Source organism: Boleophthalmus pectinirostris, unplaced genomic scaffold, assembly GCF_026225935.1.
Source record: "Boleophthalmus pectinirostris isolate CB_2022bp ecotype Guang Dong unplaced genomic scaffold, ASM2622593v1 HiC_scaffold_12, whole genome shotgun sequence".
Classification (NCBI taxonomy): domain Eukaryota; kingdom Metazoa; phylum Chordata; class Actinopteri; order Gobiiformes; family Gobiidae; genus Boleophthalmus; species Boleophthalmus pectinirostris.
The window spans coordinates 2038277-2064270 of record NW_026571018.1 but is presented as its reverse complement, the minus strand read 5'-3'; the positions used below and the strand labels follow the sequence as shown (position 1 = coordinate 2064270).

Here is a 25994-nt window from a genome sequence, read left to right as displayed (position 1 = left end):
CGCGGATGCGACGGGCCAACTGGATATCCTTAGGCATGATGGTGACTCTCTTGGCGTGGATGGCGCACAGGTTGGTGTCCTCGAACAGACCCACCAGGTAGGCCTCGCTGGCCTCCTGCAGAGCCATGACCGCGGAGCTCTGGAAGCGCAGGTCGGTCTTGAAGTCCTGGGCGATCTCCCTGACCAGGCGCTGGAAGGGCAGTTTGCGGATCAGCAGCTCAGTGGACTTTTGGTAACGTCGGATCTCCCTCAGAGCCACGGTGCCGGGCCTATAGCGGTGAGGCTTCTTGACGCCGCCGGTGGCTGGAGCGCTCTTACGGGCAGCCTTGGTGGCGAGCTGTTTCCTCGGAGCCTTTCCTCCGGTGGATTTACGGGCAGTCTGCTTGGTTCTAGCCATATTGGTTGCAAGAAAGTCTTCAGTTTAGACGAACTGTGTGCGCGGGACAGAGGCAGCGGCTTTTTGAAGGGCCTGGGCTTGAAGGGGATTGGCGAATGCTGCTCGCGCGCTGCATTCAAACAGTTCGACCCCGCCCCCAAACGGAAACGAGTCTCCCCCCCTCTCACGTGTCTGCGTCTAAACACAAATCCACAGCGGCTTTTCAGACCAAGAAAATATCGTCACTGTTGTTAGTTGTTATAGATTGTATTTTAATCTCTTTGTGTCCCGCGCACATTCTCCTAACATGCGGGTCATACACAGATGCTTTATGATTCGTGTTGTGTAAAGCTATAAAAAAAAAAAAAAAAAAAATCACAATGTACATGTATTCTCTAAATACAGTGGGTCAAATAGGGCCTTTGGTGAGTTTGAGAGGTTGTAATCAGAAAAGTAAATAGAAAATGACATTATCGCGTGAGGGAAGGATCGAGGGATGTATCGTGTTTTTTGAGCAGACGCAGACCGATTACGCATCGTAACTGCTTAATCTACACCGGTTTTGTGTCACGAACTCCCCACTTGGCGTTTAGTGGGAATATCGAATTGCATTTGCCCGTATGAACTGTCCCGTATGTATGTGTGAATGAACTGAAGAGCTCTTTAGTAAAAGTGTTGGCTCTTAAAAGAGCCTTTTGTGTGGCGGGAGTCGGTGTGATTTTACTTCTTGGCCTTCTTGGGGGCGGCCTTCTTCGCGGGGGCCTTCTTGGGGCTCTTCTTCACGGCCTTGGGCTTCTTGGGAGCCGCTTTCTTGGGGCTCTTGGCGGGCTTCTTGGCCGCTGCTTTCTTGGGCGCTGCCTTCTTCACCGCTTTCTTGGCCGGGGACTTAGGCTTCTTGGCCGCAGGCTTCTTGACGGTCGTCTTCTTCTTGGGGCTGGCTGCTTTCTTTGCCGCGGGCTTCTTGGGCTTGGCGGCGGCCTTCTTCTTCACGGTCTTGGGTTTGACCTCCTTCTTGGCCAGTTTGAAGGAACCGGAGGCGCCCGTGCCCTTGGTCTGGCTCACGGCGCCTGAAGTGACCAGTCTCTTCAGGGCGCTGTTGATGCGCTTGTTGGCCTTGGTCACATCCACGCCCTTCGCAGCCAGAGCCTTCTTCAGCGCGGCCACGGAGACGCCTTTGCGCTCCTTGGATGCGGCGATCTCGCCGGTGATGAGCTTCTGGAGGCTGGGACCCTCCTTCTTTTTGCCCGCGGCCTTCTTCCTGGGGGCCTTAGGTTTGGCCGTGGCGGGCGCTGCTGTGGGAACGGTCTCTGTCATCGTTAGTCTCGGGTTAGATCTGAGTCTCGTGTCGGGGGCGCGCGCGGAGGATATTTATAAAGGCTGTGAGAACCGTAGAGACTCAACTCTCTCTGCCGCGCGGCCGTGTCTCCTCTCTGTGTTTTCTCTTCGCAGTTTAAAGTTAAAAATACACAAATATGACATATTTTTGACGAATTTCTTCATATCAGATTTTAGTGCACACTCATATCTTTTTATCTAACACACCCTGGTACGAATAGAATCCTGCGTTTTAAATTACAAGCCAACAAACCCTGACCGTGTCTACACAAGCGAGACACTCGGCTGCGACTTTTTCCTACATTTTGTCTTAAATTGAACAAAACTTAGATAAATGAGAAACACTTTGTGTTTAAACCAAGAAAAGAGATGTCAAACATTACATTTACACATGAAACTCGTGCTGTGGCTCCAGCGTTTAGTTATAATTCACCGAGTTTGAGGCGGAAGTAAACACAACTGCGGAGGAGCGTTTCTGTCCGTTTGCGCTGCAGCGCTGGTGTTTTTCTTCATGTTCATACATGAAACACTGGACACTCTAATGATGTTAACATCATTCTGGCCTCCCCCAATATACGCGTACATTATTACAACTTCTGTAATTTTGGCAAATGTGGTGATTTTTGACAGATTTTTACTGGCCATGTAAAATGATTCAGCTCCTGCTTTGCCCACAGAGACTTCTCTCTTGGGCCTATTTAATGAACTATAATATAATTTTTTAAAGTTTCTCTTGTGACATAATTTCGTTGTTTTTTTTTTTTGTTTTTTTTGTCCACACATAAATGCCACAACACAGTTCTGTGTGGATTGAAATCTGGAATTATTGAATACTCATAAATTAAAATATGAGAGAAAGTGAGACTGGAGTGTTTGTGTTTTTTAGAGTGATGAGTTGTTGAGGGTTGAAAATAATGAGTCGGTCATAAATTGCCTTGTACCCTGTAAGGAGCCAGTGACGCTCTAAACCAGTGGTTTTCAGACTTTCTGAGTGAACAATTTTGGCACAACTGTTTGAGTTGGCTTCAACACCTAATCCAATCAATCCATTCCACTTTATTTCTATAAACCATTTTACAATCAAAAGTTTTCACATTGTGAAATAAAATCAACTATCTGAACCAGTAAATAACACAATAATAACAACAGACTTTACTAACAAATAATATACACTACATTAACAATTTAGCAACACAACAATATAACAATAACAACAATTGCAAATTTATTCCCAACACTTTTCTTTTTTTGACTTCTGTTAGCAAATTCTAGAATTAAATTATATAATACATATACACACACACACACACACTACTGTTCAAAAGTTTGGGGTTACCCACACAATTTTGTGTTTTCCATGAAAAGTCACACTTATATACCACCATGAGTTGTAAAATTAATAGAACATATAGTCAAGACATTGACAAGGTTAGAAATAATTTGTATTTGAAATAATATTTTTTTCCTTCAAACTTTGCTTTTGTCAAAGAATCCTCCATTTGCAGCAATTAGAGCATTGCAGACCTTTGGCATTCTAGCTGTTAATTTGTTGAGGTAATCTGGAGAAATTTCACCCCACGTTTCTAGAACACCGTCCCACAAGTTGGATTGGCTGGATGGGCACTTCTTGCGTACCTTACGGTCAAGCTGCTTCCACAACACCTCAATGGGGTTTAGATCTGGTGACTGCGACTAAATAGTTCTTGCACAATTTGGAGGTGTGTTTTGGTCATTGTCCTGTTGTAGGATGAAATTGGCTCCAATCAAGGACTGTCCACAGGGTATGGCATGGCGTTGCAAAATGGAGTGATAGCCTTCCTTATTCAAAATCCCTATTACCCTGATCAAATCCCCCACCTTACCAGCACCAAAGCAACCCCAGACCATCACATTACCCCCACCATGCTTGACAGTTGGAGTCAGACACTCTTCCAGCATCTTCTCAGTTGTTCTGCATCTCACAAATGTTCTTCTGTGTGATGCAGACACCTCAAACTTCGATTTGTCCACCCATAACACTTTTTTCCAATCTCCCTCTGTCCAGTGACTGTTCTTTTGCCCATATTAATCTTTTTCTTTTATTGGCTTTTATTTTATTGGTCTCAGATATGGCTTTTTCTTTGCCACTCTACCCTGATGGCCAGCATCCCGGAGTCACCTCTTCACTGTAGATGTTGACACTGGCATTTTGCGGGTACTGTTAAATGAAGCTTCTAGTTGAGGACCTGTGAAACATCTATTTCTCAAACTACAGACTCTAATGTACTTGTTTTCGTGCTTAGTTGTGCAGCGGCGCCTTCCACTTCTTTTTCTACTCTGTTTAGAGCCTGTTTGTGCTGTTCTATGAAGGGAGTAGTACACACCGTTGTAGGAAATTTTCAGTTTCTTGGCAGTTTCTCGCATGGAATAGCTTTCATTTTTAAGAACAAGAATAGACTGTTGAGTTTCACATGAAAGTTCTCTTTTTCTGGCCATTTTGAGCGTTTAATCGACCCCACAAATGTGATGCTCGAGATACTCAACCTGCTCAAAGGAAGGTCAGTTTTAGAGCTTCTCTAACCAGCTAAACTGTTGTCAGCTGTTCTAACAAGATTGCACAAGTGTTTTCTAATCATCCATTAGCCTTTTGATGCTATGAGCAAACACATTGTACCATTAAAACACTGGAGTGACAGTTGCTGAAAATGGGCCTCTATACACCTATGTAGATATTGAACCAAAAACCAGTCATTTGCAGCTAGAATAGTAATTTACCACATTAGCAATGTATAGAGTGTATTTCTGATTAGTTGAAAGTTATCTTAATTGAAAAAAACAGTGCTTTTCTTTCAAAAATAAGGACATTTCTAAGTGACCCCAAACTTTTGAAAGGTAGAGTGTGTGTGTGTGTGTGTGTGTGTGTGTATAATGTATATATATATATTGCTGGTCTTGTCCTCACTGCAGTTTGAGTCTTTCCACAGCTGTGACTTATCTGAAGTCTCTAATATAAAATGATAACTGTAGTAGTAGTAAAAAGTAGACACAAAATATTTAAAGCAATATTTTGCTAGGTTGTATAATCAGCAAAATTATGCTGGTGCTTTAATAGGTGTATTGTGTGACATGCTGGAAATGTGGGTCTTTTTAGTCACATAGATCACTAGATAATTATATTGTCGAGTGCATCTATTTATGTCTAAATCAGTATTAGCATGTTATTATAACCAACTGAACAAGTGACCTACTACAGATGCTCAAAAAAAAAAAAACTGAGTGCACTCCAGTGTTCCGATTAGGCTTGTTGAGTATCCTGGTATTGTATGGGTTCATGTCAACAGTCCCCTGTTCAAAAAAAATAAAAATAAAAAAATCAGAAAACTCCAGTTTGATTTTCCTTAGTATCAGGATATTGTGGCATAAACTGTATTGTTATCAGTTGATTTTACTATAATAATCAGTGTACTTGTGCGTATAAAAAAAGCACTCAAGTTTAAGAAGCTCGGTCTTTCGTGTTGTGGGTGGCTCTTAAAAGAGCCGTTGATGTTTAATTTAGAACGCTGCGTTTAACCTCCGAAGCCGTACAGAGTGCGGCCCTGTCTCTTCAAGGCGTACACCACATCCATGGCGGTCACGGTCTTTCTCTTGGCGTGCTCGGTGTAGGTGACGGCGTCACGAATCACGTTTTCCAGGAAAACCTTAAGCACACCGCGGGTCTCCTCGTAGATCAGACCAGAAATACGCTTCACACCACCGCGGCGAGCCAGACGGCGAATAGCGGGCTTAGTGATGCCCTGGATATTGTCACGAAGAACTTTACGGTGACGCTTGGCGCCTCCTTTTCCGAGTCCTTTGCCTCCTTTACCGCGTCCACTCATTTTAACTACTTCTTCAACAACGACGAAAGTAAAGAAGCTACGAGCTGCTCCGCTAATTTTATACAGCCTTTGCGAACGTTGGAGAAGACGGTCTCTGGGCGGGGCCATTCTTTCACCAATAGAATTCGGGATTGTGACGTCATATCTCAAAGAATTTTCAGTGGATCTAATGTTAAACTATTTGACATTTTACAGTTCTTTTCAATCGCTTGACACATAAGTCTTAATTTGAGCACAAATTCCAAAACTGAAAGAGCAAATTAAATTTGCATATCTTTTGTAAACTGTGGTGTTACTGTGCATGATTGACCTGCAAACTCACCCGACCTAAACCCCACAGAAAATCGTTGGGATATTGACAAGACGAGAAACGTCAGATGCAGCAATACAGATGATCTGAAGGCCGCTAACAAAGCTACCTGGGCTTCCGTTACATCTAAGCAGTACCACAGGGTGATCAATCTCCATGCCTCTTGTGTCGTGGTGATATGTGATGGACTTGATTGGAGTGACAAAAATTACACAAAACACCCTGCACGACGAAAAGGACCAAATTGAACACAAAGGAAACAATGTGAAGATAGTTTTGAAGACATGGAAGCACATGTAGTCAGTATTTAAAAAAAAAAAAAACTCTTCCAGGTTTCTTTCCAGATCCTACTCCTGGAAAGGAGTCTTTGAACATTTTGCTTTTCTGCATTAGTTTAAAAACCGTAAAAATGTTAGGAAAACAGTTAGCCTCTTCAGCATAGTGTACTCAATGAAAATAATACCCCATCACAGCAACTCATCTTACATATTCACATATATTTCAGTCTTTAACAGGAATATTGTCACTGTCAAAAAATAACAGAAAGCGCCCCTTTTAGTTGTGGGTGGCCCTGAAAAGGGCCGTTGTTTGGGTTTTTAAGCGCAGGGGGACAGTTTACTTGGAGCTGGTGTACTTGGTGACGGCCTTGGTGCCCTCGGACACGGCGTGCTTGGCCAGCTCTCCGGGCAGCAAGAGGCGCACGGCGGTCTGGATCTCCCTGGAAGTGATGGTGGAGCGCTTGTTGTAGTGCGCCAGGCGGGAGGCCTCACTGCCGATCCTCTCGAAGATGTCGTTGACGAAGGAGTTCATGATGCTCATGGCCTTGGAGGAAATGCCGGTGTCGGGGTGAACCTGCTTCAGCACCTTGTACACGTAGATGGCGTAGCTCTCCCTCCTGGTCTTTCTCTTCTTCTTGCCGCCTTTGCCTGCGGTCTTAGTAACGGCTTTCTTGGAGCCCTTCTTGGGCGCGGTCTTTGCTGGATCAGGCATAATGTGTTCTTCCGAGTTCAGATGAACAAGTATTGCACTAAGTCCTTGTCCGCTGTATTTATATCCACCCCATGTAAAGAGGCTGCGCCGTTTCTCAGAGTTGATTGGTTAAATGGCATACCGCTCTCTGTTTTTTTTTTTTTTTTTTGTCCTCCCTCCTCTTTGGCCAGAATGCGGAAATACACAGTACTAATAACAGTTCCGTTGTCTTATTCTATTCAGTGTTGATATCTATCAAATTATTTTCATTTTGTAATTTTGTGTAAACACTTGAAAGGACTTGAAGTCAACTTTTCTGTCTTTGAAAAGGGCACAGGAAAAACACAGGAAGCCATTCTTCAGGTCAGGAGCTTTAATCCTTCTCTAAGTGACCACAGCCTAAAGTATGCACATTTAGCAATGTGCTTTACTATGAACTTTGATCTTGATGTACTAATGCTGAAGTTAATGTTGATGAAAAACAGTTAAGGACAGAGCTGTGAGTTCCATGTGGCCCGGCAGGGAGCACAAGATCTCTCTCTCTCTCTCTCTCTCTCTCTCTCTCTCTCTCTCTCTCTCTCACACACACACACACACACACGTTCCACATGTATGTCTATTCAGCAGTTACTATTGAGACACAATACATACATTAACAAACACCACTTGTTAGGTTGTCTGAAAACTCATGAATTGTCCATGGTCCTGAACAATTTGGAGTTTTCAACAAAAAACTGAGAGTGACTGGCTGAGAAACTCTAGGCTACTTACAGGCACTTATTTAACAGCACATTTCAGTTCACCTGTTGCAGTTCTGTTCTTTATGGTCAGGTTGTGTTAAATAAAATCTCAGATTTAAGTGTAATTTGAGCAAACCTAGCATTCTACCCCCAGGGAATGTTGTCAGCTGTAAAGTATCACTGTACCTGAGGTTCTCCTGTCCTTGCGAGACAATAAACCCCTCATGGTTCAGACTTTTGGTACTCTCTGACGTTTATACCAGAAACATACTTCTACCGTACATTATATATATATATATATATATATATATATATATAATGTATATATATATATATATATATACATATATACACACACACACCCATTATCACTTGATAATCAAGTATTTATTTAAATACTTGGGGCATGCGTCATCTCCATAAGCAAATGATCTATTAACTAAAAAGAGTCTGGTAAGATATAATAGAACATGATGCTTTTTTTTTCCACAAGTGGGTGGCTCTTAAAAGAGCCGTTGTTTGGTTGGTTTGGAGAAGCAGATTTACTTGGCCTTCTCGGTCTTCTTGGGCAGAAGCACGGCCTGGATGTTGGGCAGCACGCCTCCCTGGGCGATGGTCACTCCTCCCAACAGCTTGTTGAGCTCCTCGTCGTTGCGGACGGCCAGCTGCAGGTGGCGGGGGATGATACGGGTCTTCTTATTGTCCCGTGCAGCGTTCCCGGCCAACTCCAGGATCTCAGCGGTCAAGTACTCAAGCACTGCGGCTAGATAAACGGGGGCTCCAGCACCAACGCGCTCAGCGTAGTTTCCTTTCCTGAGCAGCCTGTGCACACGGCCCACGGGAAACTGCAATCCAGCCCTGGAAGAGCGGCTCTTGGCCTTAGCTCTGGCTTTACCGGCACCTTTTCCGCGTCCAGACATCTTCACAATGACTTCCGAAAATAATATCACGTTCAAGACACATATGCCTCTTACTACTGCAGCGGCGAATATATAACAATGTTGCTGACTTCTGATTGGCTAGATTGAGCGTTAGTGCACGCGTCCAATCAGAAGCCAGCACGGACATCCACGGCCTCCCACTGTGTTTTTGTTGAACTTAATAGTTTTGACCTTTATTTAACCTGAAAAGTATCATTGACATCACTCATCTCTTTTTAAATGGGTTCCTGGCCAGGACAGCAGCGCAAATCAGACAACCAGATATTACAGTATATATTGTTTAATTAATAAATATAAACTGCAGTGCCACATTTACCAGTCAGGTTTCATTGCGATTTCGTTATCACGGGTAAATAAAAACAGGTAAGCAAAACAAATGTATAAATAATCTGATAAGCCTGGTGCTCTCGAAGCAAAGGTATAAACATATTTCAATGTTAATTACAGTTCGATACACTTTGTGCTTAGAGCAGTGCTTCTCAATTATTTTCTGTCATGTCCCCCCTAGGAAGAATAAAACATCTTGCGCCCCCCCCCGCGTGACTATAAATAGTATCATTTGTCTATAAAATTGTTATAAGTACACCTCTGCATAACACTGCCACCTTATATGATGCCAACAACGCTCGCTGATTTACTGAAGTAGCAGTTACAAAGCGGGATGATTGTCGGCAATATTCGGCACATTTTCGCTGAAAAAACTCAAGCGGCTTATCAGAGTGATTGGGGTGTAATGTATTTAAGTGACGCCTTAATTTATTGGGCTTCATGCTGTCGGCTGCCAACATTTTTAGACACAGTAAGCACACCGGTCTTTCCTCGTCTCCCACCGTAGTCACAGTGAAGCCAAGCGCTACATACGCTTCGTCATATTTCCTCGTCTTAGCTTTCGGGAGATTTTCGTTTGTCTCTTTATCTCCGTCTCTCTCCGCCTGTCTTCTCATCCCTGTTAAATATTTTTTCATGGTGTCACTTGAAGGTCTGCTACACTTCGTGTCTACACTTCATACTCAAACTCTGTGCAAAGCGCGCATGCTCAGTGCAAACAAAACTCCTACACCACCGAGCGAATGCTCCCTGCGCACACTGTGCCAATGAGAGCGCCACTGCCCCCTAATGTAGTGGAAGTGCAATTGCACTTTATTCTAGGACAGTAAAAAAAAATAAAATAAGCATGTTCCCCGAGGTCAAACGCGCCCCCCTTGACGGAGCCTCCCCACTATTTGAGAAGCACTGGCTTAGAGGAACATGTTGGACATTTGTGTGGTAAAAGTCAGCTCTTAGTTTGGTGTAGGTGGCTCTTAAAAGAGCCGTTGTGTAGTTTTAGGGCACGTGACGTTTAAGCTCTCTCTCCGCGGATGCGACGGGCCAACTGGATATCCTTAGGCATGATGGTGACTCTCTTGGCGTGGATGGCGCACAGGTTGGTGTCCTCGAACAGACCCACCAGGTAGGCCTCGCTGGCCTCCTGCAGAGCCATGACCGCGGAGCTCTGGAAGCGCAGGTCGGTCTTGAAGTCCTGGGCGATCTCCCTGACCAGGCGCTGGAAGGGCAGTTTGCGGATCAGCAGCTCAGTGGACTTTTGGTAACGTCGGATCTCCCTCAGAGCCACGGTGCCGGGCCTGTAGCGGTGAGGCTTCTTGACGCCGCCGGTGGCTGGAGCGCTCTTACGGGCAGCCTTGGTGGCGAGCTGTTTCCTCGGAGCCTTTCCTCCGGTGGATTTACGGGCTGTCTGTTTGGTTCTAGCCATTTCCTCTGCTTCAAGATTTCAGCGAAAACCTGAGTATTTCGATAAGAGCGGAGACAGCGGCTTTTTATAGAAGCCAGGGCGAAGCTGATTGGCTGCGTGGGGCTCGCGCTCTGAATTCAAACTCTAACCCCGCCTCCGTCCCGCGCGTTCATTCATGAATATGGAGTCTTCACGTCAGTTTGAGGTCCGTCACGCGTTTGAAATAGTCCCAGTTCCTTTTGCTGTGTCACGTCAAAGGAATAACACTATATCCGTTAAATCTGGATTGTATAACGACATTATGTGCATGTCTCCCTGTGATGTATTAATACTGCTAATGTTTTATTTATATTTTATTTATGTTCCATAAACAAAAGAAAAATTAGTCTACCTATTCGATACGGGTTTTAGAACAATGACTTTCGCGCTCATTCAAGCTGCTTCTTCAGTTCTGAAGCTTCAAAACAAGGAGTTATTTATGGGCCCATGCACCTTTGGTCTTTGGTTTGCACTTTCATCACTGATATCACAGCATTCTGTATATTAATGGTTATTACAGACGGCAGGGAGCTAGAATGCTGGGTTAGTTAAAAAGTTATAGGTAATGGGGAAATCTGGCTCTTATCCCCATCTGGTCATATGACACAGTCACGTAACATAACTCTTACATTAAACACTGGGCCAGTGTTTTTTTACTAAACCGAGACAAAGATGAGCTCTTTAGTAAAAGTGTTGGCTCTTAAAAGAGCCTTTTGTGTGGCGGGAGTCGCTGTAACTTTACTTCTTGGCCTTCTTGGGGGCGGCCTTCTTCGCGGGGGCCTTCTTGGGGCTCTTCTTCACGGCCTTGGGCTTCTTGGGAGCCGCTTTCTTGGGGCTCTTGGCGGGCTTCTTGGCCGCAGCTTTCTTGGGCGCTGCCTTCTTCGCCAATTTCTTGGCCGGGGACTTGGGCTTCTTGGCCGCGGGCTTCTTGACGGTCGTCTTCTTCTTGGGGCTGGCTGCTTTCTTTGCCGCGGGCTTCTTGGGTTTAGCGGCGGCCTTCTTCTTCACAGTCTTGGGTTTGGCCTCCTGCTTGGCCAGTTTGAAGGAACCGGAGGCGCCCGTGCCCTTGGTCTGGCTCACGGCGCCTGAAGTGACCAGTCTCTTCAGGGCGCTGTTGATGCGCTTGTTGTACTTTGCCACATCCAAGCCCTTCGCAGCCAGAGCCTTCTTCAGCGCGGCCACGGAGATGCCTTTGCGCTCCTTGGATGCGGCGATCTCGCCGGTGATGAGCTTCTGGAGGCTGGGACCCTCCTTCTTTTTGCCCGCGGCCTTCTTCCTGGGGGCCTTAGGTTTGGCCGTGGCGGGCGCTGCTGTGGGAACGGTCTCTGTCATCGTTAGTCTCGGGTTAGATCTGAGTCTCGTGTCGGGGGCGCGCGCGGAGGATATTTATAAAGGCTGTGAGAACCGTAGAGACTCAACTCTCTCTGCCGCGCGGCCGTGTCTCCTCTCTGTGTTTTCTCTTCGCAGTTTAAAGTTAAAAATACACAAATATGACATATTTTTGACGAATTTCTTCATATCAGATTTTAGTGCACACTCATATCTTTTTATCTAACACACCCTCGTACGAATAGAATCCTGCGTTTTAAATTACAAGCCAACAAACCCTGACCGTGTCTACACAAGCGAGACACTCGGCTGCGACTTTTTCCTACATTTTGTCTTAAATTGAACAAAACTTAGATAAATGAGAAACACTTTGTGTTTAAACCAAGAAAATAGATGTCAAACATTACATTTACACATGAAACTCGTGCTGTGGCTCCAGCGTTTAGTTGTAATTCACCGAGTTTGAGGCGGAAGTAAACACAACTGTGGAGGAGCGTTTCTGTCCGTTTGCGCTGCAGCGCTGGTGTTTTCTTCATGTTCATACATGAAACACTGGACACTCTAATGATGTTAACATCATTCTGGCCTCCCCCAATATATGTGCACATTATTACAACTTCTGTAATTTTGGTAAATGTGGTGATTTTTGACAGATTTTAACTGGCCATGTAAAATGACTCGACTCCTGCTTTACCCACACTCTTCTCTCTTGGGCCCATTTAATGAACTATGTTATCTCCTTATTTCATTACGCATGTATTTACAGGAAACACACAACAAATAAGATCTTCCTCTTTGTCCCATCACACATTTAACCTTTACCATCTAAATCTCACACAACACTACACATCTAGACACTTGCATTTTCAACATGATTGATTTGAGATCCTTAGTGTTTAAAAACACAATGGAGCATTATTAGCACATTATCATATTACCACATGACATCACAAGTCAAAAGAAGAGTGTTTTCTAAATATACATCCTGTTTTCCAAATACGCAGACCTCAGCCTAAATATGCAGGGTTTGTGTGTTTAACATGTGCGAATGCAACAAAACACCACTCCAGGTCTGTTTGTGATGAGGAAACTACATTTGTGCACATGTCAAAGCCTGATTTTCTTAGATCTCAGAAGCTCAGCAGTGTCATTGTGTCCTTAGCCAAGACACATTTTATTTATTTATTTTATATTATTATATGGATGTCTTAAACGTTAGAATATACATTATTATATGATTCAGGGAAAGTGATTGTTTGTTTTTCAGAATGATTTTGTTAAAGATTGGAAATAATGAGCCAAAAATTGCCTTGTACCGTGTTATGAACCAGTGATTTATATTGTTGTGTCGCTAAATCGTTAATGTAACAATAGCTAATAACAATAGTTTGAATTCAGTGATAAAAAGTTCCATGGTACTTTTCTTTACATTCTGTGATTGTGAGCAAACTGTACAACTATCGGTACAACTATGGTTAATTACTGTTATTGTTTGTGTTGTCCATGTTTAAATTTAACATTATAACACCAGAGTAAATTTTATACATATTTAAGCCAATATTTTATGATCACAGATGGCATCATCTGCTAAATTATTTGTGATTTAATTTATTGGGTAATCAGTATTACCATTCTATTATCAAGTAACCTACAGCAAAGCCATAAATGAATGGCTTTTAATCGACGTTAACCATGTAAACCTTTTATTCCATGTGAATATACATTACCCAAACAGTTTAAATTTTAAAACACCAATCACTTAAAGGCGAACAATGACTGGCTTAAAACAGTCAAGAGAAGCTCGGTCTTTCGTGTTGTGGGTGGCTCTTAAAAGAGCCGTTGATGTTTAATTCAGAACGCTGCGTTTAACCTCCGAAGCCGTACAGAGTGCGGCCCTGTCTCTTCAGGGCGTACACCACGTCCATGGCGGTCACGGTCTTTCTCTTGGCGTGCTCGGTGTAGGTGACGGCGTCACGGATCACGTTCTCCAGGAAAACCTTAAGCACACCGCGGGTCTCCTCGTAGATCAGACCAGAAATACGCTTCACACCACCGCGGCGAGCCAGACGGCGGATAGCGGGCTTAGTGATGCCCTGGATATTGTCACGAAGAACTTTACGGTGACGCTTGGCGCCTCCTTTTCCGAGTCCTTTGCCTCCCTTACCACGTCCACTCATTTTCACTTTTTCTTCGTTAAAAATGTAACTGATCAACCTGCGCGCTGCCCCGCTCCTTTTATGCAGACTATGCGGACGTTGGAGAAGACGGTCTCAGGGCGGGCCATTTTTTTACACCAATAGAATTCGAAATTGTGACGTCCTTACGTTAAACTGATGCGAGTTTGACATTTTTTGTTCATTTGTTTTTCAGTTTGACTCTAAAGTGTAAATTTCGCTATGAAGGAAAACGCCTTTATTTTGTGAAATACTGTCTAAAGTATTAGAAAAAGTTTGTGTAAACGTGTGTAACTTAGAGGTTTAAAGATCACAATTGCATACTATGGAGGGGTTCCAACCGTATTATTGAAATTGATCCATATTTGCCCCCAGTGAGGCTTGAGTCTTAAATGGGCCATATACCCATCACATACTGACTAGGTATTATATAAAAACATGTAAATCTACAATTTAACAGAACATCAAGGAATGAGTTTCCATTATTAAGCTGCTTTAGATCAGTATAGTGGCTGAAGATCTGTAGTGTAATACTACTAAAAGTTTCATCAGTGGTAATTGTAAAAGTCCAGGTGACCACAGAAGAAACATTCTCTACATTGAACCACTCCTGGACGAATGAAGCATCACACTGACATTTTTTACCTGGTCAGCCAGGACTACATACCTTTCCTACACTACCCACAGTTCATTCACAGGCTGAAAGATTAGTCAACCAGATCATCCATGTCTCAGAGAAGTTGGATATTAGACTCAACAGACAGGTTTATTAAAGAGGATGGACCAGAGAGCGACTCATTCACAGTTAATTTATTTGAGTGTCTGTTAAAGTGCTTTGAGCAGGCTCTCGCTCCACAGCGCCACCACCAGGCTGAGCTGCTCCTCTGGCCCAGGAAGTAGAAGATCAGTCACAGGCAGTTGTTCCTCTTTCTGCAGCTGCTGCAGCGCCCCCAGGTGGGACAGAGGGAATTGCAAGCCCTGGAAATCATAGCACACAATAAAAACATACTGTATGATTCACAAATGTTTAACTTCATCTTTTCGTCATAGATAAAACTATGGAAGTCTACTGCACAGTTTTTAAACCCATAAACCATCACTGAAGTCAGCAACAAACACATGGCTTAGTGGCAGTGGTGGTAGAGTAGCCAAAAACTTAACTCAAGTAAGACTAATGTTAAGTAGAAGTACAAAGTAGTGGGCCAAGACATTACTCAAATAAGTGTAAAAACATATTTGAGAAAACTGTCTTTAAGTTACTCTTACTTGGGTAGCAAACTATATGGACATAACATCTGATTTATAGCTTAAAGTGAAAATAAGTTGAAAGACAAAACATTAAACCAGCCTTTGATTTTGTGTACTATTTAAAGTGTGTGTTGCAGAGATCTTACAGCAGAGACATGCAGGCCTTCCTCGTCCTCAGGCCCCTCACTCTCCTGGGGCCCCTGACTCATCATGTGGTGGCTCCTCTGGTTCCTCAGAGAGTGCAGGACAAACACAGCCATCTCCGGGCTCTCGTCCTGCAACAGCATACAGCAGTCTGTTTTACAAACGTTATGACCTTTTATTTCTTCTCAAACATCTTCAGACAAATAGCTCTAGATCTCTCAGGTGTAGATTATATCCCTATAATATTAGAGGAGAGTTAGGTAGCATTAAAAAGTGCCGAAAAGCATATTATTAGGCAGCACAGTGGTTGAGCATAGAACTCTCGCCTCACAGCTCCACCAGGCGTCCTCATGGTACATTTACCACAGGTGAAAGAAAAGACTGTGTGTATCATAAAAACTAAAATCCACTGCTTATTACGGTAAATTTGTACTGTGATCTGTGATTGTAAGATTAGCTATCAATCTTGAAGGTTGCACAAGCACTGACTAACGTTTACCTCGTATCTGGAGGCACACATAGGACAAGCCTATGGAATTTGAAATCTAAATCTTACATACAATTATTTTAAAGGGACAGTCCAGAATTTTGGACATAGGACCTCATTTCCTCATGGGCCAGAGTGTTGGAGACATGTGGAGACACTTTTTTAAATATTCCGTCCAGTCCTTGTATTTGCAGAGGTCGCTTCTGCCACTAAAAAGAGTCTTACCCACTCCACAAAACATCTGAAACAAATCTATTATTACAGCAGACTGTCCATGTGAATGTCTGTGTTGATAGAATAACTTCAGAAGTAAATCAACCTTCCATTTGAAGGATTTATGTCTGAGCAGCAGTGAGTTGTACTTCCTGATAGAAAGCTCGGCGGCGGCGGAATGACATCACCTAGCACCTATCTTAGCAGCCAAGTAAAATTCCGCTGCTGCTGAGAAAATAGTCCCTCAACGATGCGACGATTCATGCAATGCAAGGTTAGTTTTATTTCAAACATGATTCTATCAACACAGACATTCACATGGACAGTCTGGTGTAATAATAGATTTGGTTCGGGTGTTTTGTGGAGTGGGTAAGACTGTTTTTAGTGGCAGGATAAACTATGACCATTGACATGCACTAGTCTAGCACCAGCAACCTCTGCGAATACCAGGACTGGATGGAATTTTTTTTTTTTAAAGTATCTCCACATGTCTCTGACACTCTGGCTCATGAGGAAATGAGCTCCTATGTCCAAATTCCAGATTGTCCCTTTTAAAAAAGTAAACTGTGTTCACGACTCTTTAGAATTTGAACGCAGTCTTGTCTGGTGAAAGAGCAGAGAGGAGCAGAGGTCGACAGAGGTTGGACAGAGGTTGGACAGAGGTGGAACAGAGGTGGAACAGAGGTGGAACAGAGGTGGAACAGAGGTGGGACAGAGGTGGGACAGAGGTGGGACAGAGGTGGGACAGAGGTGGGACAGAGGTGGGGCAGAGGTGGGGCAGAGGTGGGGCAGAGGTGGGGCAGAGGTGGACTGAACTCACCGTGGTCCTGTGTTTGGGCTCCACTGTGAGGAGCACGTGTTCTCTGAAGGTGAGGGACACGGTGTCGTGGAGCTGGGGCAGTCTCCCCACTGAAACACACATGTGACAAAAAATATTTATATTCTTGAATAAAATGTTAAATGTTACTGTAAAGATGTTAAAATGTAAATGAGTCTGCTGATGATTGAGTTGCTTATAACCACACTTTTGCCCAAACATATGTATGATTGTGTTTTTTTGGGTCATTCCACACCACCACACCAACCATCTCAGATTTGACTGAAAAAATTCTAGAAAGTTCACACACTTTCCAACAGGAAAATACCCAAATTTTATCTCCCAGCTCCTTCTAGTTTTGTCATTTAAAAATATTTTGTGAACTCTGCCCTGACCTGTTTTGAGTTTTCCAAGGAGCCACTTTCAGATTGTTGTATCTAAAAAACTATTGAAGGTCGGTCCTTCAAATTTTCAAGGGTTAAAAATTTGTCAATTTTACACTTTTTTTGATTTATCACAGATTTCTGGGGGCTTGAATTACCTCGAAAATTCTCCTCTTCAAATCTGAGGGCGTCTTTGAAGGACTGTGGGAAGTGCAGTTTCAAAGACAGAGGTTTGATATTGAACATAAGCCTTCCCACACACGCCATTGTGGACTTTATTTTAAAACTGAGCCTCTGTGATGAACGTCTACAAGACATTAAATGTTCAAAATGGAAAAATATATATATGTATATTTGGTTCCATCTTTACCATGTTAAACCAAAAAACTGACAGCACCCACCAACATAAAATGGACTGTTTTAGAAAGAGTAGACTGTCTGTTTTTGCAGTCTGAAAGCGGCTCCTCGGAAAAGAAAACAGGTCAGGGGGAAGTTGACAAAATATTTTTTATGTTAATGACAAAACTATAAGGAGTTAGGAGCTAAAATTTAGGATTTTCTTACTGGAAAGTGTGTGAACCTCCTAGAATTTTTTCAGTCAAATCCGAGATGGTCGATTGGGCGCATTCGGAGATTTGGCGTGGAATGACCCTATTAGTAATTATAGCTGCAAAGATTAAGTGCTTCTGCTAAATTACTGAAGCACCTGAACACCTTGTAGCCGCTGACCTGCTGTAAACTGGGACAACAGTTTGACAGGTTTTGAGGCAAAGACGATTTGAAAGTGGTCGTGTAGCACAGTAGAGAGACAATGAGTGTGAGTGGACATACCCGGGTTGAGTTGCTCCTCTGGGCAGTGTGGGGGCAGTCTGTTCATGATAAAGTCCCTCTTCAGACTGGCAGAGCACATCTCCCCGGTGCCCGTCTCAATTCTGTCTGCAAGGTGGCGCAGGCGAGCGGCCATCTGATTCCTAAGGCCCGCGTTATCACAGCCCCCCTGCAACACAGGGCCAGTTTATAAACACAACACACAACCATCTCCCACATTTACACATTTTAGTCTTGTGTTCACTTGGCTTTCTGACATGTTAATGATACAGAATAATTTTGAATTGCGCTGTAATGCAATTTGAGAATACAGAGCTCACTTTAAGAATGATAAATCTTACCAGTAAAACCCTGCTGGGCATGCCCTGTCTAAGGTGTGTGTCAGTTCTGCTGCTCTCACTGAGGAACCCAGGAAGAACATCCAGGAGCAGATCTGACCAGGACCTGCAGCAGAGAAACCTCGTCATCTCCAGCAGAGGGCAGCACCACAGCATGTTCTGACCTACTCAATAACTGACTGCTGCTCGATTTTCCTGTTCAAACTCGAAGGAGGTTAGTGGTTCTGTTCTAGGAGGTGGTGGTATAAGGCTACAATTTCTGGTTGGTGGCGGTACGTTCATAGACTTTATAGAAGTGAACTAAAGGAGTTTGACATCACTCAAATGAAGCTCACGATGCAGCAGTTATACCAAAATCAATAACACCAGGATCATGTAGAGCGGATTTTAAGACCAAAATGATAAGGCTCACAGCAGCATTCACATACAGAGGGATGACAATTTTTCAATGTAAAGTCAACTGGAGTCACTGCCGATGGAGCCAGAAGCACCTCTGTGAACGGTGTCTGCTGCCTATTCCGACACGTCTCTATTTAGACATGCCGGTATTACGACACTTTTTTATAGTATCACTATTCCGACACATCATACATGGTGTTCTCCGCAGATTATCTACTCTCTCTTTGCTCTCTCTTTTAAAATGCATGACTGTTTCCCATCAGACTGATTCTTCAGCCGGTTTCATTTCATGGAACCCGTGTGACCTCGCAGCGTTAGAATTAGTTTGCTCAACGTTAGGTGGGTACTTTTTTATTTAACTAATCGCTGCTATTTATTCGTGACGTATGTAACACACCCCTAAGGGGGCTAAGCTTTTCCCAAATCCCATAGGAAGAAGGACAATAACATCTTTCCCCTTGATAAAATTCACTAAACATTCTCTTTGTTCTAGCTTTAAATCCTCGATCTCGTGAATTGTTGCAACACAGTATGTCTGTCTCTTCACTGTTTGTCTGGTGCCTGGACTCACACTTCCGGGGTTTTGCGAACTGTCTAGTGTATTTTGATTCCTGACCTAGTCACTAGAGAGAAATAAAACTGAGTGGAGGCACTAGGTGGCACCAGCCTGGCTAGTTTCCCATGGTTCAGTTACGACATTTTCCCACCGTCTCTTATGATATATGGGAGCGCAAAGTATAATAGGCTGTCACATTAATATTATTCACGTCAGAAAAGTGGAATGTTTGAAAAATAGTAAAGTGCTGCTATTGCAACAATGAAAAAAATAATTCTAAGTGGTAAGGTACTAGAAAAAGTAATTGTTATATACAGCCGTACATGTTCTGGTAGGTGCTGAGGGTCAGGTGGGTGGAGTGGTGTCCGGGCAGAGTGTTGGCCTGGTGGATCGTTCCTCTGGGAAAGTACAACAAGTCTCCTTCCTGAAAAAAGATCACATTTCATCTTTGCATTTTAAGATGCATTTTGAATCTACACACAATCCTTACATATCCAATGGCATTTCTTTCTGCTAAATATCTACTTCTAATTCATACAATACTGTTTACAATACCTTCTCTCGATATCACAGTCATAATCACATCTTCTGCACATGTGTGAGTACATACCTGGAGCAGGATGTCATGGGTGGGGCTGCCCAGTTGGTCCTCGGGCACCAGGCTGTAGTCTGAGGCCAGGGGGACCGTGGGGGTGTACAGGCGCCAGTGCTTCTGCCCCTCCAGCTGCAGGATGAACACCTGACACAGACACACACAGGTGGGTCCCCCGTAGATAAACCTGAATTTCCCTCAGGATCAATAAAAGTGTCTATCTTTCAGTCTGTAAAGAGTTGTATTGTTCGAGAATCTGGAAATGTGCGTTAACATGCTAGTTGTTGTTGGCTTTATCGTGACAGCAAAAGTCGTGAAAGGTGCTTAGAAACTATGAAAGTTTTTCATGTTTCTATACAAATAAAATAAATAATAATCAGGTACAGCTCCTTTTATATTTACGCGTTTTTGATGAGGCAAAAAAAGAATTGAAAACTGTGATTGATCAACATGAGAAAAAAAAGTTCATCTTTTTTTTTCCTTTTTTTTTTTAAAGAACAAATATTGTGCTTGTCTTTTATATAGCTATAATCTATGACACCCGTGGATCATTCTGTTATAATTTGCAAATTTTAAACCGCAATATTGATCTAAAACGACTTAATAAAAGAAACAAGTGCCCTGACTTCCGCTTTAGAAAAACACAGTGCCCAAAATGTCATGCTTGGTTTTTTTTTATATTTGGACCAAAATGACGACGCGACGCTGCCCTATGTGTATCACCAATTAAGAAAATACGATTACAGAGCGATGTCAGCACAAAACAGTGGCCGTGTACCGACGGCGGTGAAAACAGGAGTTGATCGCAATACGGTGTCTTAAAAATAAGCAATTCTCTCACCATTTACTCAACAACTTCGTTGAGTAAATGGTGAGAGAAAACATCTAAAACAAGACTAAAAGGTCTGAAAAGTTGATTTTGCAGAATAGGTCTGATTTAATTCCTATTTCAGTTCTGTTTTTTGGTCCGTGTTACCTCCACGTCGTCATAGTGCGCGGGGAGGCCCTGGGAGTCCTCTGGGGTCATGTAAACATTGGAGCCGACCAAAGCTCCAAAGAAACTCTCCAGACGCTCCTGCACGCGCCACAGCTCATCCTGAAATCACGCACCAAGAACTGTTAAGTCTGACTGATCGTCTACGGCAACAGCAAGTTTCACATGACATTTCTGTGATTTTAAATGGGCCCAAATTACGCTGTTTTCTGACATGTTATAATGTAGTTTCTTAATCACAAGCAGACCTGGAGTTTTGCTCTGTTTTCACACATTAAACACAGAAACTCTGCATATTTAGACTGAGTTCTTCTCTTAAACACTGTTGCACCTTATGAAGTCATGCAGTAATACAGGAAGGGCTCCACTGTGTTTTTAAACTCCACAAACCTTCACTAGAATCATGTGGATGACTGGAATTTCACATCTCATCTGAACTAAAGGTAAAAAGGAGCAGTTAACTTTCATTCACACATGTTTAACACACAAACCCTGCAAATTTAGGGTTTAAAGTTCTTCTCTCAAACTGAAAACACAGAGTTCCACCTTTGCTGTTTTCAGGCGTTTTCAGAACGGTGTCAGTTCCTGCAACAGTTACACTGGTTTTCAATGGTGAACGACCCGCGTTTAAACCATTTAAGTGAACCTATGATGCGTCATCGACAGAGGGTGTGGATTTGCCACCAGGTCGTACAAAAACAGATGTCACAGCAAGAAAAATAATAATGGATCGCATCACCGACACCAGTGAGCTTTTGTACTCATACAATTCATGATTTTTCTGTGCTAAGCTCTACTACAACTTCTGCAGTGACGCCCAATCCAAAGAGAGAACCTTCGCAAATATTTGGTCTCCTCCACTGCCCACTGCACAATCTTCTTTTTTCTTGATTTCTCCACCATTTTCCACACACACGTTTTCTTTGTTTGTTTATTTTCCCACATGTGACTTGGATTAACCTGCTGATGTCCACTGTGTCGTCACTGTTTGCTTAGAAAAAACAAGTTTTACTTGCCGGGAACCAACTTTTCAGTTCCCTAATGCTCTGATTTTTGGCGTAGTCAAGATTCAAGTTCAAGATTATGTGCAGGAACTGGCACTGGCACAGTTCTCTGTTGGCCTGAAAACGCTACTTGTGATATCATGTGGTAATACAGGAGTGCTCCACTGTATTTTTAAACATCATACACCTCTCTCTACTGAACTTGCATTAAGAGGAGCTGTTAATTTGAAAACGGCTGGTTCATGACATCACAAGGTGTAACAAATAATAAAGGACTACTCAAGCAATTATAACAGATCAGAAAAAGCTTAGCATGGGCCCTTTGACATAATTTAGAGTTTGACCTTGAATCTCTGTGGTTGGTGGAACTGAACCGTGGCCTTGTTCTGCGTGATGAGTTTGTGGAGCGCTGGATACTTCACTTTCCCCGTTTTGTTCAGGACCTTTTTCTTGCCGTTGATGCAGCGCACCACGTTCACATCGCGGTAGAACTCCAGGTCATGCGAGCAGAGGTCGGGGAGGTCGGAGAGGCTGAACAGAGACCAGTAATACTGGGCCACCCCGGGCTCATCTCTGCGCAGGTGCACCGGCTTCTGCTCCCAGTACTCAGAGAAAAACTGCTCTGGACTCAAGGGGGCGATGAGGCTGGCGAAGAGCTCCGCGGGGCTGTGAAAGGTCAAAGGGCACTCCACCTCGGCGGCACGTTTAGAGGGAACAGTCTCCTCCTCCTCCGCTGTGCCATTGGTTCTTTTAACTGCGTTTTTGCTTTTCTTTGGCATCATCACCTGCAGGACACCACACACATTAGAATACGACAGTGAAAAATAAAATAAATACACAACTTAAAGCAAACCACTTATATTTAAAGGTGCACTATGTAACTTTTTTACAACGTAACGTTTGGTGACGGTGTAGCGTTTAAACTTGAAATTCCTGCTTTTACTACTCGGTTCAATCATAGACATAAATACATCTATATATGTCTATGGTTCAATGCTAACGTCAATCTACAACTCTGACATATTTGTTAGACCGGATGTTGACAGTTCCTCGCAGAAAGAGAAGAAGAAAACGGGAGGCATTCCCATTTAGGGAATAAACGCCCATTTATGTTCCACAGACCGATGAGATTGGAACAGGCATTCTGACTGTGAGTCGCCTCTCCACAGATCTGACCTGTAACTTGGTCTGGTTCAGTCTCGGTGATGATAGAAAGATTAAACGCTATACTGTGAAACATTTCAGATAAAGCAATAACATTTCCACCTGAAAAGCTACATAATGCACTTTTAAATATCCTATATTACGCCAAATACATTTTTATGAGCTTTAAGCCATGTTAGAATGTTGCTGCCTCCATAAAAACAGACCTGGATTTGTGTTTGTTTGTTTGTATTACTACTGTGTACCTGTCTCCAAAGCTCAAAATGTTGTGTCAACTTGTGATGTCATGTAGTGGTACTTTTCAAATTAACAGCTCCTTTTACCTTTAGTTCAGCAGAGAGAGGTGGATGGAGTTTAAAAATACAGTTGAGCACTTCTTGTGTTAACACATGACATCACAAGGCGGAGCAGAGTATTTTCTGTTTGAGAGAAGAACTCAGCCTAAATATGCAGGTATGTATGTTAAACATGTATGAATAAAACAAAACAAAACTCAAGGTATGTTTCTGATCAAGAAACATTATAGCATAGATCTAAAAATAGCATAATATTGGCCCTTTAAATATTCTAATTTATCAGAATGAGTTAAAATTTTAAAAAAGCGTAATAGACAATAACAGCACTGACCCAAGACAAAACTAAGCAAAAAGCAACATGCGCTGTAACTTCTCTGTAACTCCTCTGGTTAAAGGATCCACCACCTTCTAATCTCCATGGAGTAGTTATTCTGCAGTATGGCATTAAACTTCTCAATCTCCATGGACACTTGATAAGCAGGTGACATGCGGTTATAGGTTAGATCTGTGGAGAGGCAAGCCTGCTCAATTAACAATTCTTTCATCCCAAAAATGTAGACATTTTTTTAAAATGTAATTAAAATAATGAGTGAGATATATTTGTTTAATTCAATACTGTGCAGCATTCCAGGTGAACAAATGACATCTCCATGGAGAAAATACACACTCTATGAGACAAACACACAGACACACACTCGGAGATTTTAAGTCAAATTTAAACAGGACAAACCCAGAACGGACCGTGAACTAACTTTAGACAATACATTTTAACAATTCAAGCATGCGCAGGACATATCGCAGTAGAAAACCTAAAAAAAAACAACAACTGCGCACTACACTTTGAAAACCACAGGAGACTTCCCACGTGCGCAAGTGTCACAACCTTTCAGAGCAAAACGCAGCAGGAGAAGTGTCAGTGCGCGCTTTGGCACAGTTTGAGGCCGGTGCCAATTACGCGCGAGTGTTTGGCACAATCCTCCAGGACAATAAAGTATAAAATAACAGTGGGCTACAAACCTGCGCAGACCCGACACAGCACCAGCACAACACCGGCCTCTACTGCATCCACGTGAAGCTGATCTGCTTCAAGCCACACTGCCCTCTGGTGGTCAGGGGTTTTTCTCTCCTAATACTTCAGTGAGGAAAACTACAAATACAACACTGACCACTAACCATTGTTGATTTTTCTTTCCTGAGGGGTACCAACAATTTTGTCCACATCTGTACACAAGTTAAATAAGTGTTGAATCCACAAATATGCACTAAATCATATCATCATCAGCTCAGTGTGATTTTATTTTTCTTTTTTTAATAATTAGTCTTGTGATATAAACCCTGGATGATTATGAAGACGTCACAAGTTGTTTGAAAAAAATCTGTGATATGTATTACAAGTTAAATGTCTTTGAATGAGTCAAATATCCATTATCCACTATCAAAACAATTCAGCCGCGGTGGATATTAATCTCACGTCAATTTCTAAATATTTTATGCAAAGAAAAAGATCCGATCGTAAGTAGACTTAACTATTGGATGGAATGTAGACCAAGTTTACCATGAACTAAACTGCTGAACGTAAATTGCTCCTCATCTCAAACATGTTAATAAACTGTAGGTTCCAACACCACAAGGAGGAGAGGCTTGGCTCCACACCCCGGCGGGAGGTCAAAGTTTGGGGTCCCGCAGACGAACCCCCGCAGCCGTGCAGTGGTGTTGCTGATTGTCGGACACTCACTGCCCCCAGCGTCGTCACAGAGTTCCCCCTGCACACTCACATGTTCATGCTCAGACTCAAGATCCATCTCCACTCCACACTCTCACTCCTCTGTCTGACATGGGTTGACAGGGTTGGTAGGGTCTGCTGCTTTCTTCAGTTAACTGCTCAGTCCCTGTCCTCTGTCCTCAGCGTGTCTGCATGTGGATGAGGACTTCCGGAAGAATCTATTGGATGTAGTAACTCTGACAAAATCTTGGAAAACTGAGAAAATTGCCCTTTTTTTCATCCAGATGTCACTGTATTCTTTCTTTTTTTATATATAAATTGTCTATTCATTGGTGTATTATAATTTGTCTAACTTAATAAAAAATAAATTAATACATTTAAAAAATGTCATTGTAATGTTATGTTGTGCAGATTAATGGTTCCAACCAGCTGCCTGTAAGTGATGTTGAATAGAGGTGTAACAATACCCCAGTCTCATGATACGATATCATCACAGTATGAACCTCACGGTACGATATTTATTGCGATATCGTGGGAAAGCTCACGATATCGTGGGAAAGGTCACAATTAGGGATGTAACAATATCCAGATCTCTCTGTGTGTTATTTTCATGATATATACTTCTCATGGTAGGATATTTATGTGGAGTCAAACTAAACTGTTAATATGCTTCTTTTTCCTTTTAAAATGCGTTGACAAGACTTAATCCAAAGAACTAAGACTTAAAAGTGTTAGAACTGATTTCTTCTTGTCGTCTGCACTGAAATGGAGCAAAGGATCATGGTCTATGTAGTTCTCTCTGTCTTTTTTACCTATTGCTGCACCAGAACTCTTCATTTAAGCAAAGAGACTTGTAATTTGATATATTGTGATGGTCCATGATATTATTGTGAGAACTCTGACAATACGATATCATGATATTTCGGTTATTGTTACATCTCTAATGTTGAAGACACGACAATGGAAAGCTTTGACAGGTTGTGAAGACGTTGCTGCTGAATGCACAGTT

The 25994-nt window shown here is 42.8% G+C and overlaps 5 protein-coding genes across 10 annotated transcripts; all 5 read right to left on the bottom strand.

Annotated features, from left to right (window-relative positions):
• Window positions 1-115: 115 nt before the first annotated feature.
• On the bottom strand, window positions 116-1701 carry LOC110174975 (histone H1-like). Of its 2 annotated transcripts, none has more exons than XM_020941086.2 (2): window positions 1101-1701; window positions 116-574 (listed from the first exon to the last, which is right to left on the bottom strand). In XM_020941086.2, exons 1-2 carry the CDS (start codon window positions 1688-1690, stop codon window positions 250-252), a joined length of 915 nt encoding a protein of 304 aa, XP_020796745.2. In that variant the 5' UTR covers window positions 1691-1701; the 3' UTR covers window positions 116-249. The 2 variants fall into 2 exon arrangements, with proteins under 2 accessions (XP_020796745.2, XP_055004175.1); XM_055148200.1 differs by having other exon boundaries at window positions 440-727.
• Window positions 1702-5671: 3970 nt separating this feature from the next.
• LOC110174976 (histone H2B 1/2-like) lies at window positions 5672-6909 on the bottom strand. The gene has a single exon (XM_020941087.2). The coding sequence runs from the start codon at window positions 6866-6868 to the stop codon at window positions 6494-6496; it is 375 nt and encodes a 124-aa protein (XP_020796746.1). The 5' UTR covers window positions 6869-6909; the 3' UTR covers window positions 5672-6493.
• Window positions 6910-7967: 1058 nt separating this feature from the next.
• LOC110174978 (histone H2A-like) lies at window positions 7968-8648 on the bottom strand. The gene has a single exon (XM_055148202.1). It carries the CDS (start codon window positions 8505-8507, stop codon window positions 8130-8132), a length of 378 nt encoding a protein of 125 aa, XP_055004177.1. The 5' UTR covers window positions 8508-8648; the 3' UTR covers window positions 7968-8129.
• Window positions 8649-10288: 1640 nt separating this feature from the next.
• Window positions 10289-11641, bottom strand: LOC110174974 (histone H1-like). Its single transcript, XM_020941085.2, has one exon. The coding sequence runs from the start codon at window positions 11626-11628 to the stop codon at window positions 11035-11037; it is 594 nt and encodes a 197-aa protein (XP_020796744.1). The 5' UTR covers window positions 11629-11641; the 3' UTR covers window positions 10289-11034.
• Window positions 11642-14591: 2950 nt separating this feature from the next.
• Window positions 14592-25130, bottom strand: riox2 (ribosomal oxygenase 2). 5 transcript variants are annotated; one of them, XM_055148194.1, is made up of 11 exons: window positions 24280-24353; window positions 23594-23767; window positions 22147-22587; window positions 20781-20900; window positions 19823-19951; window positions 19536-19636; window positions 18261-18363; window positions 17923-18088; window positions 16712-16800; window positions 15194-15322; window positions 14592-14777 (listed from the first exon to the last, which is right to left on the bottom strand). In XM_055148194.1, exons 2-11 carry the CDS (start codon window positions 23705-23707, stop codon window positions 14625-14627), a joined length of 1545 nt encoding a protein of 514 aa, XP_055004169.1. In that variant the 5' UTR covers window positions 23708-23767; window positions 24280-24353; the 3' UTR covers window positions 14592-14624. The 5 variants fall into 5 exon arrangements, with proteins under 5 accessions (XP_055004169.1, XP_055004171.1, XP_055004172.1 ...); XM_055148196.1 differs by lacking the exon at window positions 23594-23767 and adding an exon at window positions 23290-23385 and having other exon boundaries at window positions 24280-24330; XM_055148197.1 differs by lacking the exon at window positions 24280-24353 and adding an exon at window positions 23290-23385 and having other exon boundaries at window positions 23594-23714.
• Window positions 25131-25994: the final 864 nt, after the last annotated feature.